At 42.0% G+C, this 21,467-nt stretch overlaps 1 protein-coding gene across 6 annotated transcripts in view; it reads right to left on the bottom strand.

The window, feature by feature from the left end:
• GK5 (glycerol kinase 5) overlaps nt 1-20,836 on the bottom strand; it is a 183,041-nt gene extending 162,205 nt beyond the window's left edge. The window contains exon 1 of one of the 6 annotated variants that reach the window (XM_045584136.1): nt 20,560-20,836. In XM_045584136.1, the coding sequence (XP_045440092.1) occupies nt 20,560-20,718 (159 nt within the window). In that variant the 5' untranslated portion in view covers nt 20,719-20,836. The remainder of the gene's footprint in view (nt 1-20,559) is intronic. The other 5 variants (XM_045584134.1, XM_045584135.1, XM_036445571.2 and 2 more) reach the window with 5 other exon arrangements.
• Nucleotides 20,837-21,467: the final 631 nt, after the last annotated feature.

The following is a 21,467-nucleotide window of genomic DNA, read 5'->3' as shown; positions in this document are numbered from 1 at the left end:
AAAATTTTCATGACCACAGACTATAATGGCTTAACTGTAATACACACTTCCTCACCCCCAAAACACTCAATGTGGATATCATCGTTTCAAGTCTACAAACCTTTAGACTTAATGGTGACACTCCAGAGTCACTTCCCCCCATTCCAACAACATTCCCAAACATGTCACAAGAGTGAAATCAAACCAATCTAAAATTTTATAAAGAATATAATCAAAGCTAAGAAGAAAATTTGTTTTGTTGATTAAAAACAAAGACAATCAGATTTTTTTTTTTTTCAAGAGTGTACAGAAGATACACAGTATTGGTGATTCCACTGTTTTCTCTGGAGTGGCCTTTCTGTATAGGAAACCCTCGATTTTGTGGAACTCAACTTAATGGACTTCAGATTTAACAGACAAAATTTTCGGTGCCTATGTCATACGTGATGATAATTTTAAAATTCTTCTAACCAACATATGTTTATAATCAAATTAATAGGTTATTCTGTATTATTCAGTTATTTCTAGCAAATTTTAGCAAACAAGCCATATGATGGGGAAAAAAACCCTGTAGTAATTTTACTAACATAAACTAAATAAATATTACATATCTACAACTAGAGTCTACATATTTAAATACAGGAGTTACCACCCATAAACAATGTTTGGCAAATGATAAGCACATAATCACACAGCAATAGTGTATGCTAATTGGTTCTGTTGTTGCATGGTATGACTTTGTCACATCCCAGCCATATTCATCTGTTTACTTTTGGTGACAGGTAAATGCAGGCATTCACTAGGCTTATTCAGTATAAATATTAAATTACAGTAATGCATATAGAAAACTTTTCTGTGAAATTAAAACTTTTCATACATACTTAATTTTTATTACACAAATGTGTATAAGTAAAACGTATATAAGTAAAAAAAGATAAATTTGCCAATTATTTAACATATGCATTCAGAAAACCTACTTTATTATGTAACAGACTTTCAGTTTCAACAGACATCCCCTTGCCTGAATTAGTCTGTTATATTGACATTTTACTGCATTATTCTTTCAAGCAAAATTTTATCTATCAGTTCCTTCATAATGGCATGCTGTTCCAAAAGGGAACATGATAAACTTTCTCCACTTTAAAAAACTAAAATCATCAAATATTCTACATGTGAAATTTTCAACTCTGAATACTATTTTAGGATATAACACTAACATGTGAGAGTCCATGAAAAGTTTATTTATTTTAATCATTTTTGAATTTTTAATTAGTTGACATAAATTATTGTTAATTTCAGGTGTACATAACTTATTAAGTGATCATCCCAATAAATCTCACACCTATCTGACATCATATGAGAGTATTATAGACTGCATTCCCTATGCTGTATTTTACATCCCCATGACTATTCTATAACAACCAATTTGTACCGTATTTTTCGGACCATAAGACGCACCGGACCATAAGACGCACCAGTTTTTAGAGAAGGGAAATGAAGAAAAAAAGATTCTGAAACAAATAGTGTCCTAAAATATTTTATGTGCATTAAAACCCAACATCACAGTCATAAACACATGTAATCAACCCTGTAAAGTAAACAGCAGCATTTAGAACCATTTTAGAGCCGGGCAAGCACACAGAGACCACACAGAGCCGGGCAAGTAAAAAAACTTTTTTTTAAAAGTATATGTGGAGGCTATATTTGGACCATAAGACGCAGGGACTTTTTCCCCCCACTTCTGGGGAAAAAAAAGTGCGTCTTATGGTCCGAAAAATACGGTACTTTGAAATCCCTTCACCTTTTCACCCATCCATTCAATCCCCCCTCCAATCTGGCAACCTTCAAAACATTTTCTGTATCTATTAGTCTATTTCTGTCTGCTTATTAATTTTGTTGTTGTTTTTTAGATCCCATTGTTGATAGTATTATACTTATTGCCATTTTATTGTTCATATTATTTAATCTTTTTTTTTCTTCTCCTTAAAGAAGAGCCTTTAACATAGCATGAACTCCTTAGCTTTTTATTGTCTGGGAAGTTCTTTACCTAAAGAACTTTGATCCTAATGATATCCTGTTTCCCCGAAAATAAGACAGTGTCTTATAATAATTTTTGCTCCCAACGATGCGCTCGGTCTTATTTTCAGGGGATGTCTTATTTCCATTAAGAAGAATACGGTACACATTTATTGTTAAATGAAAATAAAGGAAATTTATTACCTGTATACGGTACAGTAGTACGGTAGTTGTCAACACAAACCTGACAAACTGTGAATCCTACAGTATCAAGAATTTATTCATTTATTCAATGACAATCATGTCATCATCTTCTGGAACATCATCATAACAATCCAATTCCTGAATTTCCTGGTGAATTTCTTGTGACTCCATTTCTTTCAGAATCAGTGGACCAAATCTCTCATGTTTAGCCTAGGGGGGGCCTTATTTGGGGGGATGCCTTATATTTCACTCAGAAGGAAACCTGTAAGTAGGTCTTATTCTCGGAGGATGTCTTATTTTCAGGGAAACACGGGTAGCTTTACTAGGCAGAGTAATCTTGGTTGCAGGTCCTTGCGTTTCATCACTTTGAATATTTCTTGCCAATCCCTTCTGGCCTGCAAAATTTCTGTTGAGAAATCAGCCAACAATCTTATGGTGGCTCCCTTGTAATTGTTTTTCTATTGCTGCTTTTAAGGTTTGTTGTGTCTTTAACCTTTGGTGTGGACCTCTTTGGGTTCATCTTCTTTGAAACTCTCTGTGCTTCCTAGACTTGTATGTCTATTTCTTTCACCAAGATAGGGAAGTCTGTCATTTTTTCAAATAGGTTTCAAATTTCTTGCTCTCTTCTCCTTCCCACACCCCCATAACAAAAATGTTGGTACTTCTGAAGTTGTCTCAGAGCCTCCTTACACAATCATCTTTTTTTTTTTTTGCATTTTTTTCTTTTTGTTCTTCTGATTGTGTTTTTCGCTTCTTTCTATTCCAAATCACTGATTTGATTTTAGCTTCATCATTTATTGTTGATTCCCTGTAAGTTATTCTTTTCAGTTAGTGTATCCTTTACTTCTGACTGGTGCTTTTTTTATGCTGTCGAGGTTCTCACTAAGTTCATTGAGCATCCTTATAACCAGTGTTGTTATTTTAAAGTTTTTTCTTTTTACTTTTTTGTTAGTCCTCCACCCAAGGACATTTTTCCATTGCTTTTTAGAGAGAATGGATGAGCGAGGGAAAGAGAGAGAGAAACATTGGTGTGAGAGAAACATATCAATTGAATGCCTCCAGGGCCAGGGAAAGGGAAGAGCCTGCAAACAAGATACGTGCCCTTGACTGGAATCAAACCCAGGACCCTTTGGTCCACAGACCAACACTCTATCCACTTAGGGCTATAACCAGTGTTTTGAACTCTGTATCTAGTATATTTGATTTATTTTCCTAGTGTTGTTGTTATTTCATTTGGGACATTTTTCTTTGTCTCCTCATTTTGGCAGCCTCCGTGTTTGGTTCTACATATAAGGTAAAACTGCTACTTCTCCCATGCTTGGTAGAGTGGCCTAATGTATTAGGTATCCTGTAAGTTCCCATGGCACAGCCTCCCTGACCTCCAAAGCTCAATGTACACTGCTCTGTGGGCTATCTATACTCTCCTCTTATAGTTGAGCCTTGATTGCTATTGGCACAATCAATAGCAGTGATTTACACACATACCCCCAGGTCAATCAGCTGCAAGGTTTGGCTGTGACCACTGATTACCAACCTCCAACCACTATGGAAAATTAGCTATGCAGGGACCTACTCAAAGAGCAGGACTTCTTTCAGCAGGGTTCTGTTGCCTGTTGAGTCTATCCCATGAGTGTGTCACTGGTGGTGACTGGGTGGTCGTACTTCAACGTGGTCTGATGCTGTCCACTGGGTGCTCTGGGACCTCCCAGGAGATGTAGGCGAAGGTGCAGGCACTGCCTGTGTTCTGCCAGGGGTCACCTATCATGAACTGCAAAGTGATCTGCAGATGGCTTCTTGTGTCAGGCTTGGAAGTGTCCCAATGAGGCCAAGCTGTGAACCAAGGGCAGCTGCTACTGGTGTCAAGCCTGGAGCGACTTTGCAAGAAATACAGAGCTCCATGCTGCCAGATGCTGCTTGTTTGAGACATTTTAGGAAACTCTGAAGCATGAATCAAGATTATGACATTCCTATGGAAAAGCCACTTCAGACAGGTTAGGATAGGGCAAATAGTGTGATCCAAGTTGGTGAAGTCTCAGATATGGTGTCTGCCTGACACCTCTGTGGGAGATCTCAGACAAGGTACAATGGCTTATGCCAGCCCTTCTGAGAGAAAGCTGTCCTGCCCCCAGCTCTCTCCCTGATATAGAATGATTAAGTTCCTTCCCATATATCTCTGGTACCTTTCAAGCTGCTGCCCCCATACTGGAGCACAGAAGGAGTCCCAGTTAGTCTGTGTGTGGGCCCTTTAAGAGGGAAGGCCTGGGACTCCAGCAGCCTCAAGTGTATCTCAGCCTTAACCCTTATTGGTTTTTATAACCAGAAATTATGGTGACTTCTCTTCACAGCACTGTAATCCTGGGCTGGGGCCCGTTGGGAGGCTTAAACCTATTACTCCTCAAGAGGGTACCACCAAAGTTGAGATATCCCTCCGGATTTTTATCTGCCATACTAGAGACCCAGCACACAAAATTCATAGGAGGGTGTGTGTGGGTGGGTGTCCCTCAGCCCAGCCTGCACCATGTCCAATCTGGGACCCCTCTCACAATCCAGGACTGCTGTCTCCCAATCACTCGCCTGCCTGCCTGCCTGCCTGCCTGCCTGCCTGATTAAACCTAACCACCTCTGCCTGCCAGCCTGATCACCCCCTAACCATTCCCCTGCCAGCCTGAACCATTCCCCTGACAACTAACTGCTCCCTTGCCAGCTCGATTGCCCCTAACTGCCCTCCCCTGCAGGCCTGGTCTCTTTGAACTGCCCTTTCTTGCAGGTTGTCACCCCTAACTGCCCTCCCTTGCTGGCCTGGTTGCCTCTAACTGTCCTCCCCTGCAGGCCTCGCTGCCCCTAACTGCCTTCCCCTGCTGGCCTGGTCACCCCTAACTGTCCTCCCCTGCCAGCCCATTCATCCCCAATTTCCTTCCCTTGCTGGCCTGGTCACCCCTAACTGTCCTCCACTTCTAGCCCAATAGCCCCTAACTTCCCTCCCTTGCTGGCCTGGTCACCTCTAAATGCCCTCTTCTGCAGGCCTGGTCACCCCCAACTGCCCTCTCCTGCTGGCCTGATTGCCGCTAACTGCCCTCCCCTACAGGCCTGATTACCCCTAACTGCCTTTCCCTACTGGCCTAATCGCCCCAACTACCCTCCCCTGCTGGCCCAAATGCCCTTAACTGTCCTCCCCTGCAGGTCTGGTCACCCCCAACTGCCCTCTCCTACAGGCCTGGTTCCGCCCCCCAACTGCCATCCCCTGCAGGCCTGATTTCCCCAAACTGCCCTCACCTGCAGGCCTGATCACCCCTACCTGCCCTCCGCTGCTGGCCTGGTCACACCCAACTGCCCTCCCCTGCTGACCTGATCACCCACAACTGCCCTACCCTGCTGGCCATCTTGTGTCCACATGCGGGCGGCCATCTTTGACCACATGGGGGTGGCCATCTTGTGTGTTAGTGATGGTCTATTTGCATATTACCTCATTATTATATATAATAGGATGTGGGTGTGGGACCAGTCCATCCCATGTTTCTATTGCTCCTACCTGTCTTGATGGGATTTCTTCTTTAATTCCTTAGTAATAGGACTTCCATTCAGCTTAATTTCAGCTGGTTGTTCTGTAGTTTAGTTGTAATTTTAATGTGGTTGTGGGAGGAGGTGAGTACCATATTTACCTACTCTACCATACTGGCCAGAAATCATGAAAAGTTTTTCTAAATACAAATTATAGAAAAAAGACTACAAATGTATCTCTGCTATTAAAAAGTGAGTGCCAAAAGATACAAAACTGAAGTATTCTCAGAGGCCTACTACTAGCCTGCTAATGTAAGTGTTCATTTTTTGCGATTTCAATTTTAAGTAAAAGACCAACACAGCCTATCTTGTTCCTGTCTCTAAATGGTGATTTTTTTTTTTCAGTTGTTCTTTCTCTCTCTCTCTCTCTTAAAAAAAAAAAAAAAAAAAAAAAGGCTATTTATTTGGCAATATAAATCAAATACCGTAGTAAGAATTTGGGGGGTTTTATTATATATTACAGGCCTGGTGCATGAAAATTCATGCACTGGAAATGGGAGGGGAGGGGTCCCTCAGCCCAGCCTGCCCCCTTTCACAGTCTGGGAGCCCTCAGGAGCAGGAAGCAACCCAGTGATCAACACCCCCATCACACCTCTGTTGCTGTCACTACCAGCAGTGCAAGCCTCGTCTGGCCCTGGTTACCTGAGTTGGGCAACCGCCATCTGAGGTTTGCCTGAGCCTCAGTCAGTGGGGGTGCAGGAGAACCCAAGGCCCTAGGTAGCACTGAGGGGACTTCAAGGGCAGATGTGGGGAGCAGCCGGCCCTTCCCATAGGCTTCCATCTTATGAGGGCATAATGGTCAATTTGCATATTACTTCTTTATTATATAGGATGCTTTCCATCACAGTTTTAGCAGAGGTGCAATTTTAATTAAGAAAATAAACACAAGTTCTATGTTTAATCAATGTCCCACTTAAGCAAATGGAATTTCTAATTAATTTGATCAAATGCAATTCAATCATTTATTCTGTAATCATGATGTAATAAACCAAATGCTAAGCAGCAATGTAGGTTAACAAGACCCTCTTTCCATAATAACTCAAATTGTCTGAGGGACCAGTTGTTGTCTGTATTCGTTCTTTCTAATTTCCAATCCATTGTATTCTAACAGTTTTGAGCAACAATAAATATTTGATCAAAATATCAGAGTAGGTAAATGTGCTCACTTTCTCCCATTACCATAACCATAACAAAAGTATAAAACTAAATTAAAGAACTACTACCCTTGAGAACTACCTGAAGACTAGTTGAACAGAACTATAACTAAGGATAGAAAGAAGCCATGTCCAGACTGATAGGAGGTAGAGAAACTAAGAAAGAAGCTAGTCTTTTCTATGGTGTGGCAGTTTAAAATCGGGATGGATATATCAGCTGTTCTTCAGGATATACACCCCTGAAAAACAAGGGGTCCCAGCCCCACACCAGGACACCAGTTCTAGGAAGAGGAGTCCCCACAACATTTGATTGTGAAAATCAATGGAGATTCCATTTGGATCAGACAAGGGTTGCAGTAAACTCTCGTCCTCTTAAATAGCCCAAGCACAGACTCACTATCAAACACTTGCCCTAAGCTCCGGGAAGAGCCAGCAGCTCAAAAAGCATCAGGAATATATAGGGATGAACTGAATTGTCTAGCTTTAGGGTAAGGACTAGAGGAGTAGCTCCGTGTCAGATAAAAGTGCTGGTAGGTACCACTGTTCCTTTGTTGAGCCCTCTCACCGCCTAGCCTATAGGCACAGGCAGATGCCAAATCAGTTTCCATCAACTTGGCTAACAGTTTGCCCCACCCTGGTGATTCCCTGAGACCCCACCCACCCAAATTATACACCAACTCTAACTGCTTTCATGGGTTACTCCTCACAAGCAGCTGATCTTGGAACAAGCTATGGACATTCCTAACCAGTCAACTGCCACATATCCAAAATGGAAACCATCCACACATGCCATGTTATTTTTAATTTAATTTAAAAAATCATATGACTTAGTAGTTGAATAAAGGATGTCATCTTCTTCTTCTGAGGTACTTGTTTCGATTATTTCTTCATCTGATGCCATTTATGGGGATTGAATTTTATTTGTAAAGTATAATAAATTACAATGATAAACTCAATAATAAAATAATAAAAAAAATTCTATTCTACAGAAATATCAACAAAAGCAAGCATGAAATAAAAATAAACTGTCAACACAAAAAGCCTCGAAAACACTAAATTTTGTTGATGCTCCAAAGACGAAAAAAATAATGTAGAATGCACACCATGTTTACCATTTTAGGCGTGAAAACCATAACACACAAATTCTCAAGTGTCACAATGAACAAAAAAATCTCAAGTGTCGCAGTGTTTATCTCTCGCACGCATCTGAGTGGCAGCCCTATAAATCAATATTGGAATTTCTTCCATTATCCTAGAATATTTATGAATTTAATTTACCATAATTTTCTTTACAAACCCAGACATGTCACTAACAAGTCTGATTTTAAAATTAGGTGACCAGAGTTGATATGTGAGGTTTGCAGCTACAGACGCACATGGTGTATGAGGAAGGTCCTCTAGTCTTTCAGATAGTCTTTGGAGTATATCTTGGTATACAACATTATGAAATATTTCAGAATACGTTAGAGAAAACTGTACATCCAAATAGTGAATGGATTTTTTTATGGTGAGGACTTAGGTATTGCTGAAAGAGTTCAAAGTAACTCTAGAGAATTTGTTCCTATTATTTTGCCTAGTGTATAGCAGGTTCTCAATAAATATTCAAGAACTCAAAAAATAATCTATCAGATACTTCAAAACAGTGGTTAAAAGGATGCTCAATGAATTTAGGAGAAGAATAGATTAACTCAGTGAGACCTTACACAGACACAGAAACCATATAAGTGAACCAGTCAGAAATGAATGCAATAATTTAAATGAAGCATATTGATAGATCCTCCCTTCCCTCAATTGATGGATAGACAGGCTTTATTGGAGGGAAGGGTACCCCTGCCAGCTGCTTCCACGGAGAGGTGCGAAAGAGAGCAAGCTGGGGGCTTACAAACACCTTTAAGGATAGGGCGGAGCCTGCTCCCTCCCCCCGCCTCCTGCCCCTTTTCTAAGTAAGAAAGTGAGGCTTCAGTCCCCAAGCCTGACAGGACAAGGTTGCTGGACACTTCTTAAGCTAAACCAGACTATTCACAGTCTCTAACCTCTTATCCAACCCCCAGGTCCCTGGCTTTCACTACTCCTTTCCTTCCCCTTTCCCTCCCACTTTTACTGCAACATAGTCTTAATCACTCATCTGTCACCTCTTATTGGTAGCGTCATGGTAACTACTCTCTCAGCTTGGAGTGTGGAACTAGAAAAAGGAATCTCATACCCTTTAGTCTACCTCTTCTCCTTATACCTATCAGCTTGTCTCCATCATCAGGGATTTTTCTTCCTCTGTGGGGAAAACTCATACATCTGTCTCCCCATCAGCTGGATAGGAACCTGTACTCTCATCTCTCACCCAACGCAGATGCAGCCTCAATAATCAGTCTTTACCTGTCCCAGTAACTACTGCTCTAACTACTTTGAAACCTTGTCTCAGAAACTACAAGAAACATGTAGATGCCCAGCAAGGGGCAAAACTGGAAAAACAAGAACCTACTTCCAACGGTAACCTATTCTCCCCTTTCATATCACTAGTGAGGCAATTAAGACCCCTACTCTTTTCCCCCTAAAAATAACATCTAGATTTCAGTTATCTTTCAGCTCCAGATCTGTCTCCCACTCACCTGGACAATCCTGCCCCAGGGGTTCAGAGACAGTCACCTGTTTGGCCAAGCCTTACCCAGAGACCTCCAAGAATGCTTGTTAGAACCCAGCACTACACATCTCAGAGGCATACAGCTGACCTCCACTGGTAGGATTTCTCCATCATTGGATCCCAAATTTTTTTCTCCTAGCTAAGCCCTTATACCAGGTCTCCTCACCCTCCCTCGTTCGCCAAGCTTTCTCTAACTCCGGGACACCCCTCTGGTCCCTGTCTCTCTCTCTCTCTCTCTCTCTCTCTCTCTCTCTCTCTCTCTCTCTCTCTCTCTCTCTCTCTCTCTCTCTCTCTTCCAGACAGCTCTAAGCCTTTCCAACTACTTACTGATGGAAGACAGGGAATAGCCATGGGGTCCTCACCCAGCCCCAAGGGCCAGCCTTCACCCCATAGCCTACCTGTCCAGACAGCTTGATCCCACAGTTTGGGGACTGCAGCCCTGCCTCTGGGCTCTGGCTGCAGCTGCTGTTCTCATCAAGGAGGTCCAGAAGATCTGCTTCCAGCAACCCTTACAGGTCTTATCCGCCCATAGACCACAGGATCTTCTGTCACACCGATCCTGATCTCTCCTTGCCCCCTCTCGCATGCAGGAACTCCATCTCCTGTTCCTTGAGAGTCCTGATGTCTCCCTAACCCAGTCCCCAGCCCTGAACCCAGCCACTCTCCTTTCTGCTGCCTCTACCCAAACTGCAGCAAAGCACTCCTGCCCCGAGGTCATCAGAGGCCCTCACTCAACCTTGGGCAGGACTCTCAGGTTCCTCTCTCTAATCCTGATTTAACTCTGTTTGTGGATAGAAGTTTGTTTCTAGACCCCCAGGAACGTTGGAAAACCTCCTACTCGACTGTAACACTCGAGTGGACCCTGGAGATGGCCTTCATCCCTCTTCACCTTTCCCATACTACGAGAGGTAGTTATGAGTGTCTGCTCTTCCTGCTCCACGTGTGCAGCTGCCTCACTCCAGGGAAGAATGCACCCCAACTTTCCTACCCATCAAATGAAGGGAACACTTCCCAGGACAGGACTGGCAGGTAGGCTTCACCCATATGCCTCCCCACAAGAAGACCAAATATCTATCACCATGTAGACACCCTGAGAGGGTATACAGAGGCCTTCCCTACCTGCAAGCAAACTGCTGAGGTTGTGGCTGAAACCTTGATAACACACATAATCCCTGGCATCTCCTGGAAACTGCACATACCCTACCACCCACATTCACTGGGTAAGATCCAGAAGAGCAACGGCTTTCTTAAAGACCATCTAACTAAACTCTCTCTCTAGAAATTTACAGCTCCTGGCTGGACCTTCTGCCCATGGTCCTAACTGGGATCCGGGCTACACCAAGGAGCCCCACCTTTTTACCTCACCAAGAATCTTATCCCCCAGGTTGTCTTTCAGCTCCAGGCCCAGAAAAGCAGCAAAACCAGACAAATGATGCCGTGGCAGCCTCAGGACCAGCTTTAACCTCCCAAGTGACTCAACAGGATTGCTCTTGTCACCGACCATTCTCTTGGAGAAATCATGCTGTTGCACACCCCTCGACCAGCACAGAAAAACACTACCTGCTTTTTGCTCACGTACCCCATGGCTCTTCCCACTATTAGGCCCACTGGTATTTATACTCTTAATTTTGCTCTTTGGCCCATGTCCCATGTATTGTTTCACTAGTCTTTTGCAGAACAGAATGCAGGCATTCGCCAACCAGAAGGTGGAAAAGATCTATCTGGCACTGAATTCAGAACAGAACACCAGAATCTTTGAGACCCTGGGTAGACGCCCCTAAAAGATGACGCCCCCTCACAGCTGGAAGTAGCTACGAAAGACTGACTTTCGCCCCCTGACCTTGCCCGGACACTCAAGTTTTTAAAAATATTACCAGAAGCCTGGAATGATAGATCCTCTCTTCCTTCAGTTGATGGACAGATGTAAACCCCACCTGCGGCCAGACATTCCTGAGCTCTGAACCACCAATCACCTGCCAAATACCCTAAGCCCCCATTCCTAAGTCCCTAGGTCCGTAATCAATCAGCGTGTGCTGAGTGCCCTAAACCCCGCCCTCTATCCTTAAAGGTGCTCGCTCTCTTCCGTTCCTCTCTGTGGAAGCAGCCATTCCTCTCTGTGGAAGCAGCCGGCAGGGGTACCCTTCCCTCCAATAAAGCCTGTGTCCTGCCATCCTGGTCTCTGGTCTACCTTCTCTATTTAATCTATCACATATATTAGATGGGTTCAACTTAAAAAAAGCAGAGTATCCAATCAGCGTTTTGGAAGACAGGTTAGCAAAAACAACCAATCAAAACAGTAAAAAGAAAAAAAATTTTAATGACGGTACTTAATGGACTTCTGGGACTTATGATGTGAGTGTTGTTACAACACTCACATCATAAGGGTACCAAAAGGAGAAGACAGTGAGCAAAAAATTGAAAAGCTAGTTAAAGAAATAATGATTTATAATTTCCCTAACCTGACAAAGGAAATAGATAAATATGTCCAGCAAACATAAAGAGTCCCAAACAAAAGGAATCAAAGAGGCTTACACCAAGCCACATCTCAATTAAAATGCCAAGGTTAATAAAGAATAAAAATGGCAATAAATAAATACCTATCAATAATAACCTTTAACATAAAAGGATTAAATTATCTAATAAAAAGATATATAGGGTAGCTGAATGAATAAGCAAATATGGCCTATATATATTCTGTCTACAAGAGATCCACCTCAGGAAAAAAAAAAAATGACACAAGCTCAAAGTGAAGGGATGGAAAAAAATATTCCATGCAAATGAGAAAACAACAACAACAACAACAAAAACTGGGGTAGCAATATCCCTATCTGACACAATAGACTTCAAAACAAAGGCCATAACAAGAGACAAAGAAGGACAACATAAAGGGATCAATCCAAAAAGACAACATAACCTAGCACGCACCCAATATAGGAGTACCTAACTATGTTTTTTTTAAAAACTCCTGATGGACTTTAAGGGAGAGATAGACAGCAACGCTGTCATAGTAAGGGAACTTTAATATCCCACTGACATCAGTGGATAGATATTCCAGACCAAAAAAAAAAAAAAAAATGAGCTTAAATGACACATTAGATCAGATGGATTTACACATATGTTGATATATGTGTGATTTGATATGTATGCTATTTTGTCGTATTGACAACAAGCTTCAAAACCTCATATGGTATATTTGCTGAAGGTGTTAACATCATATTTTTTCACTTAAATATGTTGAATTTTGTGCCAAAAAAATAGCATTTGCTGGAAGTTTTAATTCATCATTTTATTTTGAAAAAAAGTGCTGCTGAAAGTTATTGTATACTTCGGAAAGCTCGATCTCAAGATACTTGTGAATGCTGGTTTAAACGCTTTAAAAAATGATGATTTCAGTATGAAAGACAAGGAATTTCCAGGTCAACCGAAAACATTTAAAGACCAACAATTAAAAGCATTATTGGATGAAGATGCATGTCAAACTCAAAAACAAATTGCAAAAAGATTAAACATTGCTCAGCAAACAATTTCCGATAATTTACAAAGAATGGGAAAGATTTTAAAGGAAGGAAAATGGGTGCCATATCAACTGAACAAAAGCCAAAAGTCATCAGTGAAATGTTTCAATGGCACGAAAGTCTTTTTTTGCACTGAATTGTGACTGGCGATGAAAAGTAGATTTATTTTGAGAATCCCAAAGGCACAAAATCATGGGTTGATCCAGGTCAACCATCAACATCGACTACAAGGCCAAATCACTTTGGAAAGAAGACAATGCTCTGCATTTGGTGGGATCAGGAAGATATGGTCTATTATGAACTTCTAAAACCAGGTGAAACCATTAATACTGATTATTATCAACAACAATAATCAGTTTGAACCATGCCTTGATCATAACATGGCCAGAATGTTCCAGAAGACAAGGCAAAGTAATTTTGCTTCATGATAATGCACCATCACACACTTCAAAATCAGTTAAAAACTCATTGAAAGATCTTGCCTGGGAAGTATTAACCCACCCGCCGTATTCACCAGACCTTGCTCCTTCAGGTTACCACTTGTTCTGATTGACAGCACACACACTTTCTGAGCAGCACTTCAAAACATACAAAGAAATGAAAAATTGGGTCTCTGAATGGTTTGCCTCAAAATGGAAAAGTTCCCCGAAACCGGTTTGGCTCAGTGGTAGAGCATCGGTCTGTGGACTGAAGGGTCCCAGGTTCGATTTCGGTCAAGGGCATGTACCTGGGTTGCGGGCACATCCCCAGTGGGGGGTGTGCAAGAGGCAGCTGGTCGATGTTTCTCTCTCATCGACGTTTCTAGCTCTCTATCTCTCTCCCTTCCTCTCTGTGAAAAATCAATAAAATATATTTTTTAAAAATAAAATAAATTAAGAAAAGTTCTATTGGGATGGTATCCACAAATTACCTGAAAGATGGGGAAATGTGTAGTTAGTGATGAACATTACTTTGAATAAAGCACTTTTGATGCTTCTCTTGAAATTATTGTTTTCTTTGATTACAAAATCCACCATTATTAACCAATACACCTAGTATACATTCATCTCAAGTACACATGGAACATTCTCAAAGATAGACCACATATTGGTACATAAAATAAGTCTTAACAAATTCAAGAAGATTGAAATATATCAAGCATCTTCTTAAATCACAATGCATGAAACTAGAAATCAACTGTAATAAAAACACTCAAAATCATTCAAACACAATGGAGGCTAAATAGTATGTTATTGAACAATGAATGGGTTAGCAATGAAATCAAGGACAAAATAAAAAATTACCTGGAAACAAATGAAAATGAACATACAACAAACCAAAATCTATGTGACACAGTGAAAGCAGTCCTGAGAAGGAAGACAGTTCATAGCATGACAGACATACCTCAAGAAGCAAAATATTATAAAATGTAGAGGCCCAGTGCATGAAAATCCATGCACTTTGGGTATGAGCCTGGCCTGCACCCTCTCGCAGTCCAGGAGTCCTCAGGGGAGTCGGCTTAGGCCTGCTCTCCGTGGACCAGTAGGCTGGTCAGAGGACAGTGCCAGCAGTGAGTGGCCACCTACGCCCCCTTTTGCCCCGCCTGGGGCCTCCCTTTGTGGGAGGTGACTGGGAAGGCCAATCACGGGACAGCACTGGCCGGGGAGCAGCTGGCCCCATCCCCCATCTCCCTACCATTGCCACTAGCCTCCCTCCCTCTTCGGGAGGTGACCGGGTGTGCTGATCAGGGGATAGCATCAGCTGGTGTGTGGCCAGCCCTGGCCCCTCCCAATCACCCCACCATCGCCACTGGTTGCTGCCACCTCCCCCTCCCTCATATCCTCCCTTTGCCTGCTGGCACATGCCTTGGCTGGTCTGGCCCCACCTGTTCGCCAGCCCAACCCCTACCAACCTGTTGTTCCACCATTCTGTCGATTTGGATATTATGCTTTTATTATGTAGGATATCTAATAAACAATTTAAAACACCTAAAAAGAACAACAACAAAAACAAAAAACATTAAAAAAAACACACAGAATATATAGAAGCAATAAAATAATAAAGATCAGAGTGGAAATAAATGACATAGAAACTAAAACAAACAAACAAACAAAACACACACACACACACACACACACACACACAGTACAAAAGATCAATGAAACCAAGAGCTGGTTCTCTGACAAGATAAACAAGCTTGATGCAGCTTTAGCTTGACTCCTCAAGAAACAAAGAGAGAGGACTCAAATAAAATCAGAAACAAAAGAGCCAAAGTAACAACTGACATCACAGAAATACAAAGAATTATAAGAAAATGCTACAATTATATGCCAACATACTAGACAATCTGAAATTTTTGGATAAATTCCTAGAAACATCTAATTTTCTAAGACTGATCCAAGAAGAACCAGCAGCCTTAGCCAGTTTTGCTCAGTGGATAGAGCACTGAAGGGTCCAGGGTCCGATTCCTGTCAAGTGCACATACCTCAGTAGCAGGTTCAATCCCAGGCCCTGGTTTGGGCATGTGTGGGGAGTAACCAATCCTTATGTCTCTCTCACATCAATGTTTCTCTCTCTCTGTCTCTCCCCATCCCTTCCACTCTCTCTAAAAAAATCAATGGAAAAAATGCCCTTGGTAAAGATTAACAAAAAAGAAAGAAGAACCAGAAAATCTGAACGTGCCTATTAATGATAACTACTAATGAAAATAAATTAACAATTAACTCCCAAAAAACAAAAATTCTGGACTAGATGGCTTCACATGTGAATTTTACACAAACTATTTCAAAAATCTGAAGAGACAGGATCATTTTATGAGGCCAGCATTGCCTTGATTGCAAAACTAAATGAAAATTACACATAAAAAAGAAAATTATAGGTCAATATCACTGATGAGTACAAATTCAAAAATCCTCAACAAAATATTAGCAAGTCAGATTCAGCAATACTTTTAAAAAATCATACACTATGATCAAGTGGGATTTGTTCCTAGGATGCAAGGCTGGTTCATTATCCATGAGTCACTTAACATGATATACTACATAAACAAAATGGAGGGTAAAATTCATTCATCATATCAACAGATGTAGAAAAGCATTTGATAAAGCCATCATCCATGTATAATAAAAATTCTAAGAAAAGTGGGGACAGGAGAAACATACCTCAACATAATAAAGGCCATATATGGCAAAACCTAACCACCTACCCAATAGTGAAAAACTAAAATCGTTCTTCTTAAGATCAGAAACAAGACAAAGATGTTACTTCTATTAAATATAGTATTAGAAGCCCTAGCCATAGTAATCAGATAAGAAAAAGAAATAAAAAGCATCCAAATTGGAAAGGAAGAAGTAAAACTGTCATTATTTGCAGATAACATGATACAATACAGAAACCTAAAAAAAATTATTAAAACTAGTTAATGAATTCAGTAAAACAGCCGGATACAAAACAAATATTCAGAAACTGATTGCATTTTTATACACCAGATAGGGGCTGAATGCACGAATTCGTGCACCTTGAAAGGAACTGTGAGGCTATGACCTATCCTCCACAACCCCACCGGGCCCCTCCTGCCACAGCCTTGTCTGCTGGCAGCCCCACTCCAGCCGCCACTACTCCCACACGCTGATGGCACCAGCCCTGCTCACACCTGCTGACAATGCAGAGTGATTAGGACCGGCACCAGTAGCAGGTTCAAGCGGTGGCTCCAGCACTGGCTGTAGGTGTGAGTGGGGCAAGTGCAAGAGGCAACTGCCCGCCCCAATCGCCCCTCAGGAGCAGGAGGAGGTGCAGAAGCCCTGAGGGGTGTTTGGAGCTGGCAGCCACTGCTTGCACCCACTGACAGTGCTGAGCAATCGTGGCCGGTGCCAGCAGTGTGTGCGAGCAGCTCAGTGGTAGAGCGTCGGTCTGCGGACTGAAGGGTCCCGTGTTCGATTCCGGTCAAGGGCATGTACCTTGGTTGCGGGCACATCTCCAGTAGGGGGTGTACAAGAGGCAGCTGGTCGATGTTCCTCTCTCATCGACGTTTCTAGCTCTCTCTCTCCCTTCCTCTCTGTAAAAAATCAATAAAATATATTTAAAAAAAAAAAAATATATATATATATATATATATATATATATATATATACACACACACACACACACACACACACAATGGGATAAAGACAGACTCTTCAATAAATGGTGTTAAGAATATTGTACAAATGCATTCAAAATACTGAAACTACACCACTTTCTTACAGCATATACAAGAATAACTCAAAATGGACTGAAGACTTAAATGTAAGAACTGAAAACATAAACTCCTAGAAGAAACTATATGCAATAAACTCTCTGACATTTTTCTCAGTAATATTTTTTTAATGTTTCCTCAGGAAAGGGAAACAAAATGAAAATTAAATAAATGGAACTACATCAAACTGAAGAGTCTTTACACAAGGAAGGAAATTATCAACAAAATAAGAACTTACTGAATGAGAGAAGATTATTTGACAATAATAGGAGTTAACATCCAAAATATATAAGGAACTCATATAACTTAATACCAAAAAGAAAAATAATCCCATTAAAAATTTGGCAGAGAACCTGAATAGACAATTCTCCAAAGAGACATATTTAAGAGATATTTTTAAAAATGCTTAATGCCACTAATCATCAGAGAAATACAAATTAAAACCACAATGAGAGCCAAAACCAGTTTGGCTCAGTGGATAGAGCGTCATCCTGCGAACTGCAAGGTCCCAGATTTGATTCCGGTCAAGGGCATGTAACTTGGTTGCGGGCACATCCCCAGTAGAGGTGTGCAGGAGGCAGCTGATTGATGTTTCTAACTCTCTATGCCTCTCTCTTCCTCTCTGTAAAAACTCAATAAAATATATTTTTAAAATAAATAAATAAATAAAACCATAATGAGATATCATCCCACACCTGTGAGAAGGGCTATCATCAAGAAATCAACAACCAGTGTTGGCAAGGATGTGGAGACTGCAAATTTGTGCAAGCACTATGGAAAACAAGGTGGAATAATAGCCAAAAAATTAAAAATAGAACTATCATAAGACCCAACAATCCCACTTCTGGATATTTATACAAAAAAATCCAAAACATTAATTTGAAAATATATATTAATTCCTATGTTCATTGCAGCATTGTTTACAACAACCAAGATATGGAAGCAACCCAAGTGCACATCAATAGACAAATAGGTAAAAAAGCTGTATTACATATATGCAATGGAATATTACTCAGCCATAAAAAAGAAAAACTCTTACCATTTGTGACAGCATGGAAGGTTTTATGCCAAGTGAAATAAGTCAGACAGAAGAGAAAGACAAATACTGCCAAGACCGGTTTGGCTCAATGGATAGAGCGTCGGCTTGGGGACTGAAGGGTCCCAGGTTCGATTCCAGTCAAGGGCATGTACCTTGGTTGCGGGCATATCTCCAGTAGGAGGTGTGCAGGAGGCAGCTGATCGATGACTCTCTCTCATCGGTGTTTCTAACTCTCTATCTCTCTCTCCCTTCCTCTCTGTACAAAATCAATAAATATATATTTAAAAAAAAAAAAAAAAAAGAAGAGAAAGACAAATACCATATAATTTTACCTACATGTGGAATCTAAAAAACAAAATAAATGAACTAATAGAAACAAACTCATTGATACAGAGAACTGATGAAAGAGATGAAGGGATTAAGAAGTACAAATTGGCAGTTACAAATAGTCATGGGGATATAAAGTACAGCATTGGGAATATAGTCAATAATACTCTAATAACTATCTATGGTGTCAGGTGAGTACTAGACTTATCAAGGTAATCACTTTGTTGTTTTATAAATGTCTAACCATTAGTTGTATATCTGAAACTAATATAATATTGAATGTCAACTGTAATTAATTTTTTAAAGTTTTCAAAGATACAAAACAACTTTCTAGAAAAAATACATATAAAATAAAATCTCAAATGTTTTATTAAGGTCAATAATCATAAAATTAGTCTGCAAAATTGTTACACACTTTTCTAAATCTTAGTTTCTTTATCTCAACCCAGCAGTGTAAGAACCACACTTTAAGAAACACAGTTGTAAAATCCTACTACAGTTTGAGAGGCGCTGCTATTAACTCTAAGACAGTGCTTTCTCCTTTGAGGTAGGGACTTTTTGTATGTTTATTTACTCACATATCTTTCCAGATACCTTCCCCCGTTTAGAGTCTGAGCAAACCATTCTAGTCTCCTGCTATCCACAACTGTGAAACTTTGTATCTCCTAGCAATTTCTGTCTCCCTTTGGTTCCAAATACTTCAATTTCTTTTTTTTTTTTAAATCATTGCTTAAAACAAAGTACTCTGTGTCTAGAATTTCAAGGGAGATTGTGTTGAAAGTATCACTGTGCTGCTAAAGGCTTATACAAAGATAAGGAGCACAGTTACTGAAAGGCAGTGCCCGCCTTTCATCTATCCTTTCTGGTTGATATAGGCCTGGAATAGGTGGGTGGGTGCCCAGTGTTCTGCACCCGTAGCCAGCGAAGAGACCAAGGAGTTGCTGTCACCCCAACTCACTGTCCTAGTCCCCAAACCAGAACGGAAATCGCTGTTTCTTCAAAACAAGTGCCCAAAGTAGTAGTCATTTGGCTAGACTTGCTCCTAGGCAACAGCTGTGGATGAAAAACAGGTCTAACAGGGTTAGAAGGGTGGGAACGGAGCAAATGGGGAGTCCAATGCTGATAGAATGGTGATTGATGGTTCCTGTCCTAACTCTGCTAACATAAAAAGATGTTGGTATTGGAAAGACGAGTAAATAAGAACATCAAATCCAATCAACGTTATTTTCCGTAAACTGGTAATAGTGTAGAAATCTGCTCTTCATTAAAATAAGAACAAAGGAGTACCTGTCTATTGGCTGCTTTACTAAGGATTTACTGACAGCTAATGACTTGGTAGGTTTCTCAAACCGGAAAGATTATTTTTATGAACTCTCAAAAACAGAAACGAGAAAAGTAATGGCAAAACAACCTTCAAAAGTTGTCCAATACCTCCCATATCCATGGAAATCAGATGGTCATGTGAGGAACCAGCACTTTGAGTAGTTAATGAAGACAAGTTAGAACGAACAATAAAGTTAAATTCTATCAAGATTTGAAAATTTAAAATATAAACGAAGATGAGGCTGCAATATTATCAAGTGCAGGAAAAACCCAGTGACAAAGCTCCCCTCTACGGAGACTGCAGCGGCCCTGCCAGTGCCAGCCCCTGCAGTCCCACCAGGTAAGGCGGGAGCGGCGAACGCCCAGGTGCCAGGACCCACGAGTGGAGCGAGGCGCCGGGGGGCCAACGCCGCGGCTCTGGCCTCCCGGGCCAGGAAGGGCGCGCGGGCTTCAGCCTGCCCCGGGGCTGCAAAGCCCGCCCCGCGAGCCGCCGGACCGAGGGCTGGGCTGCAGGTGGCCGCCCGACGGCAGGAAAAACGCGCCCGCCCGCTCGCCTTCGCTGCCCTGACCACGGCCCGACGCCCACTCCCCGTCACCTTCTGGGCGCTGGAGCCACGGACCCGCCCTGCGCGGTCATAGACGTGGCAGCGGATCACCGAGCTGCCCACGTCCAGCCCCAGCACGAAGCCTGTGTGTGGGTGCGGCGCGATCCGCTCCGGGCTCCCCTGCTCCGGGATGGTGGGCCGCCCAGGCATCCCGACCGCCTGCCTCCGCCTCAGCCGCTAGCTCTGCGGGCGCCTTACAAACACCGGCACCGCAGAGACTCAGCGCGCCCCAGAGGCCGCCGCCCGGCCCGCCCCCTCCGCGCTCCCGGAGGCGGCCGGGCCCTGCCGCTGGCCCCGCCCCGACGCCGTGACGTCAGGCGGCGCTGGGAGCTTTCCGGGGTGCGTGCTCTGGGAGGCGGCTCTGTGGACGCCGCCGAGTGCGTGCAGGTGAGCAGGAACGAGGTGGAGCTCGGGGTCCTACCACCCACAGCCGGGTTCTCCAAAGGCCAACCGCTTTTAACCTTAACCCGGCCCTTAATTTTAAGGATCTCCCTCTTACGATCCTTGAGGTAGTGCCTGCATTTCTCTTAACCCTAGTTATATTTTATGAATCTCAATTAATACAAAGTGATCTGAAAAGAAATATAAAATTCGGCCGTACGTATTAATAAACTGAGAGTTTACCCCCAAGACTTCTCTCCCCAGATCTGATAAAGATTTCACATGCCACCAGGTTGAGTTAAAGGAGGTACCTCATACACAAAATGTAAGGAGGGATTCATTCTCAGCTTAATGAAAGTACATGAAGGTGAAACCTAGGTGCCTAGCTTGCTTCATCCTAGTTCCAGCCTTGCTTCTTGCTACATATTAGGAGTTCTGTGGTATATATTGGTCCCATGTGATGTATATTGGTCACTTGGTTAAGGTAGTGTCCACCAGATATTTTCATTGTACTATAA

Source organism: Pipistrellus kuhlii, unplaced genomic scaffold (genome assembly GCF_014108245.1).
Source record: "Pipistrellus kuhlii isolate mPipKuh1 unplaced genomic scaffold, mPipKuh1.p scaffold_m20_p_2, whole genome shotgun sequence".
NCBI lineage: Eukaryota > Metazoa > Chordata > Mammalia > Chiroptera > Vespertilionidae > Pipistrellus > Pipistrellus kuhlii.
This window is presented reverse-complemented; position numbering and strand designations above follow the sequence as displayed.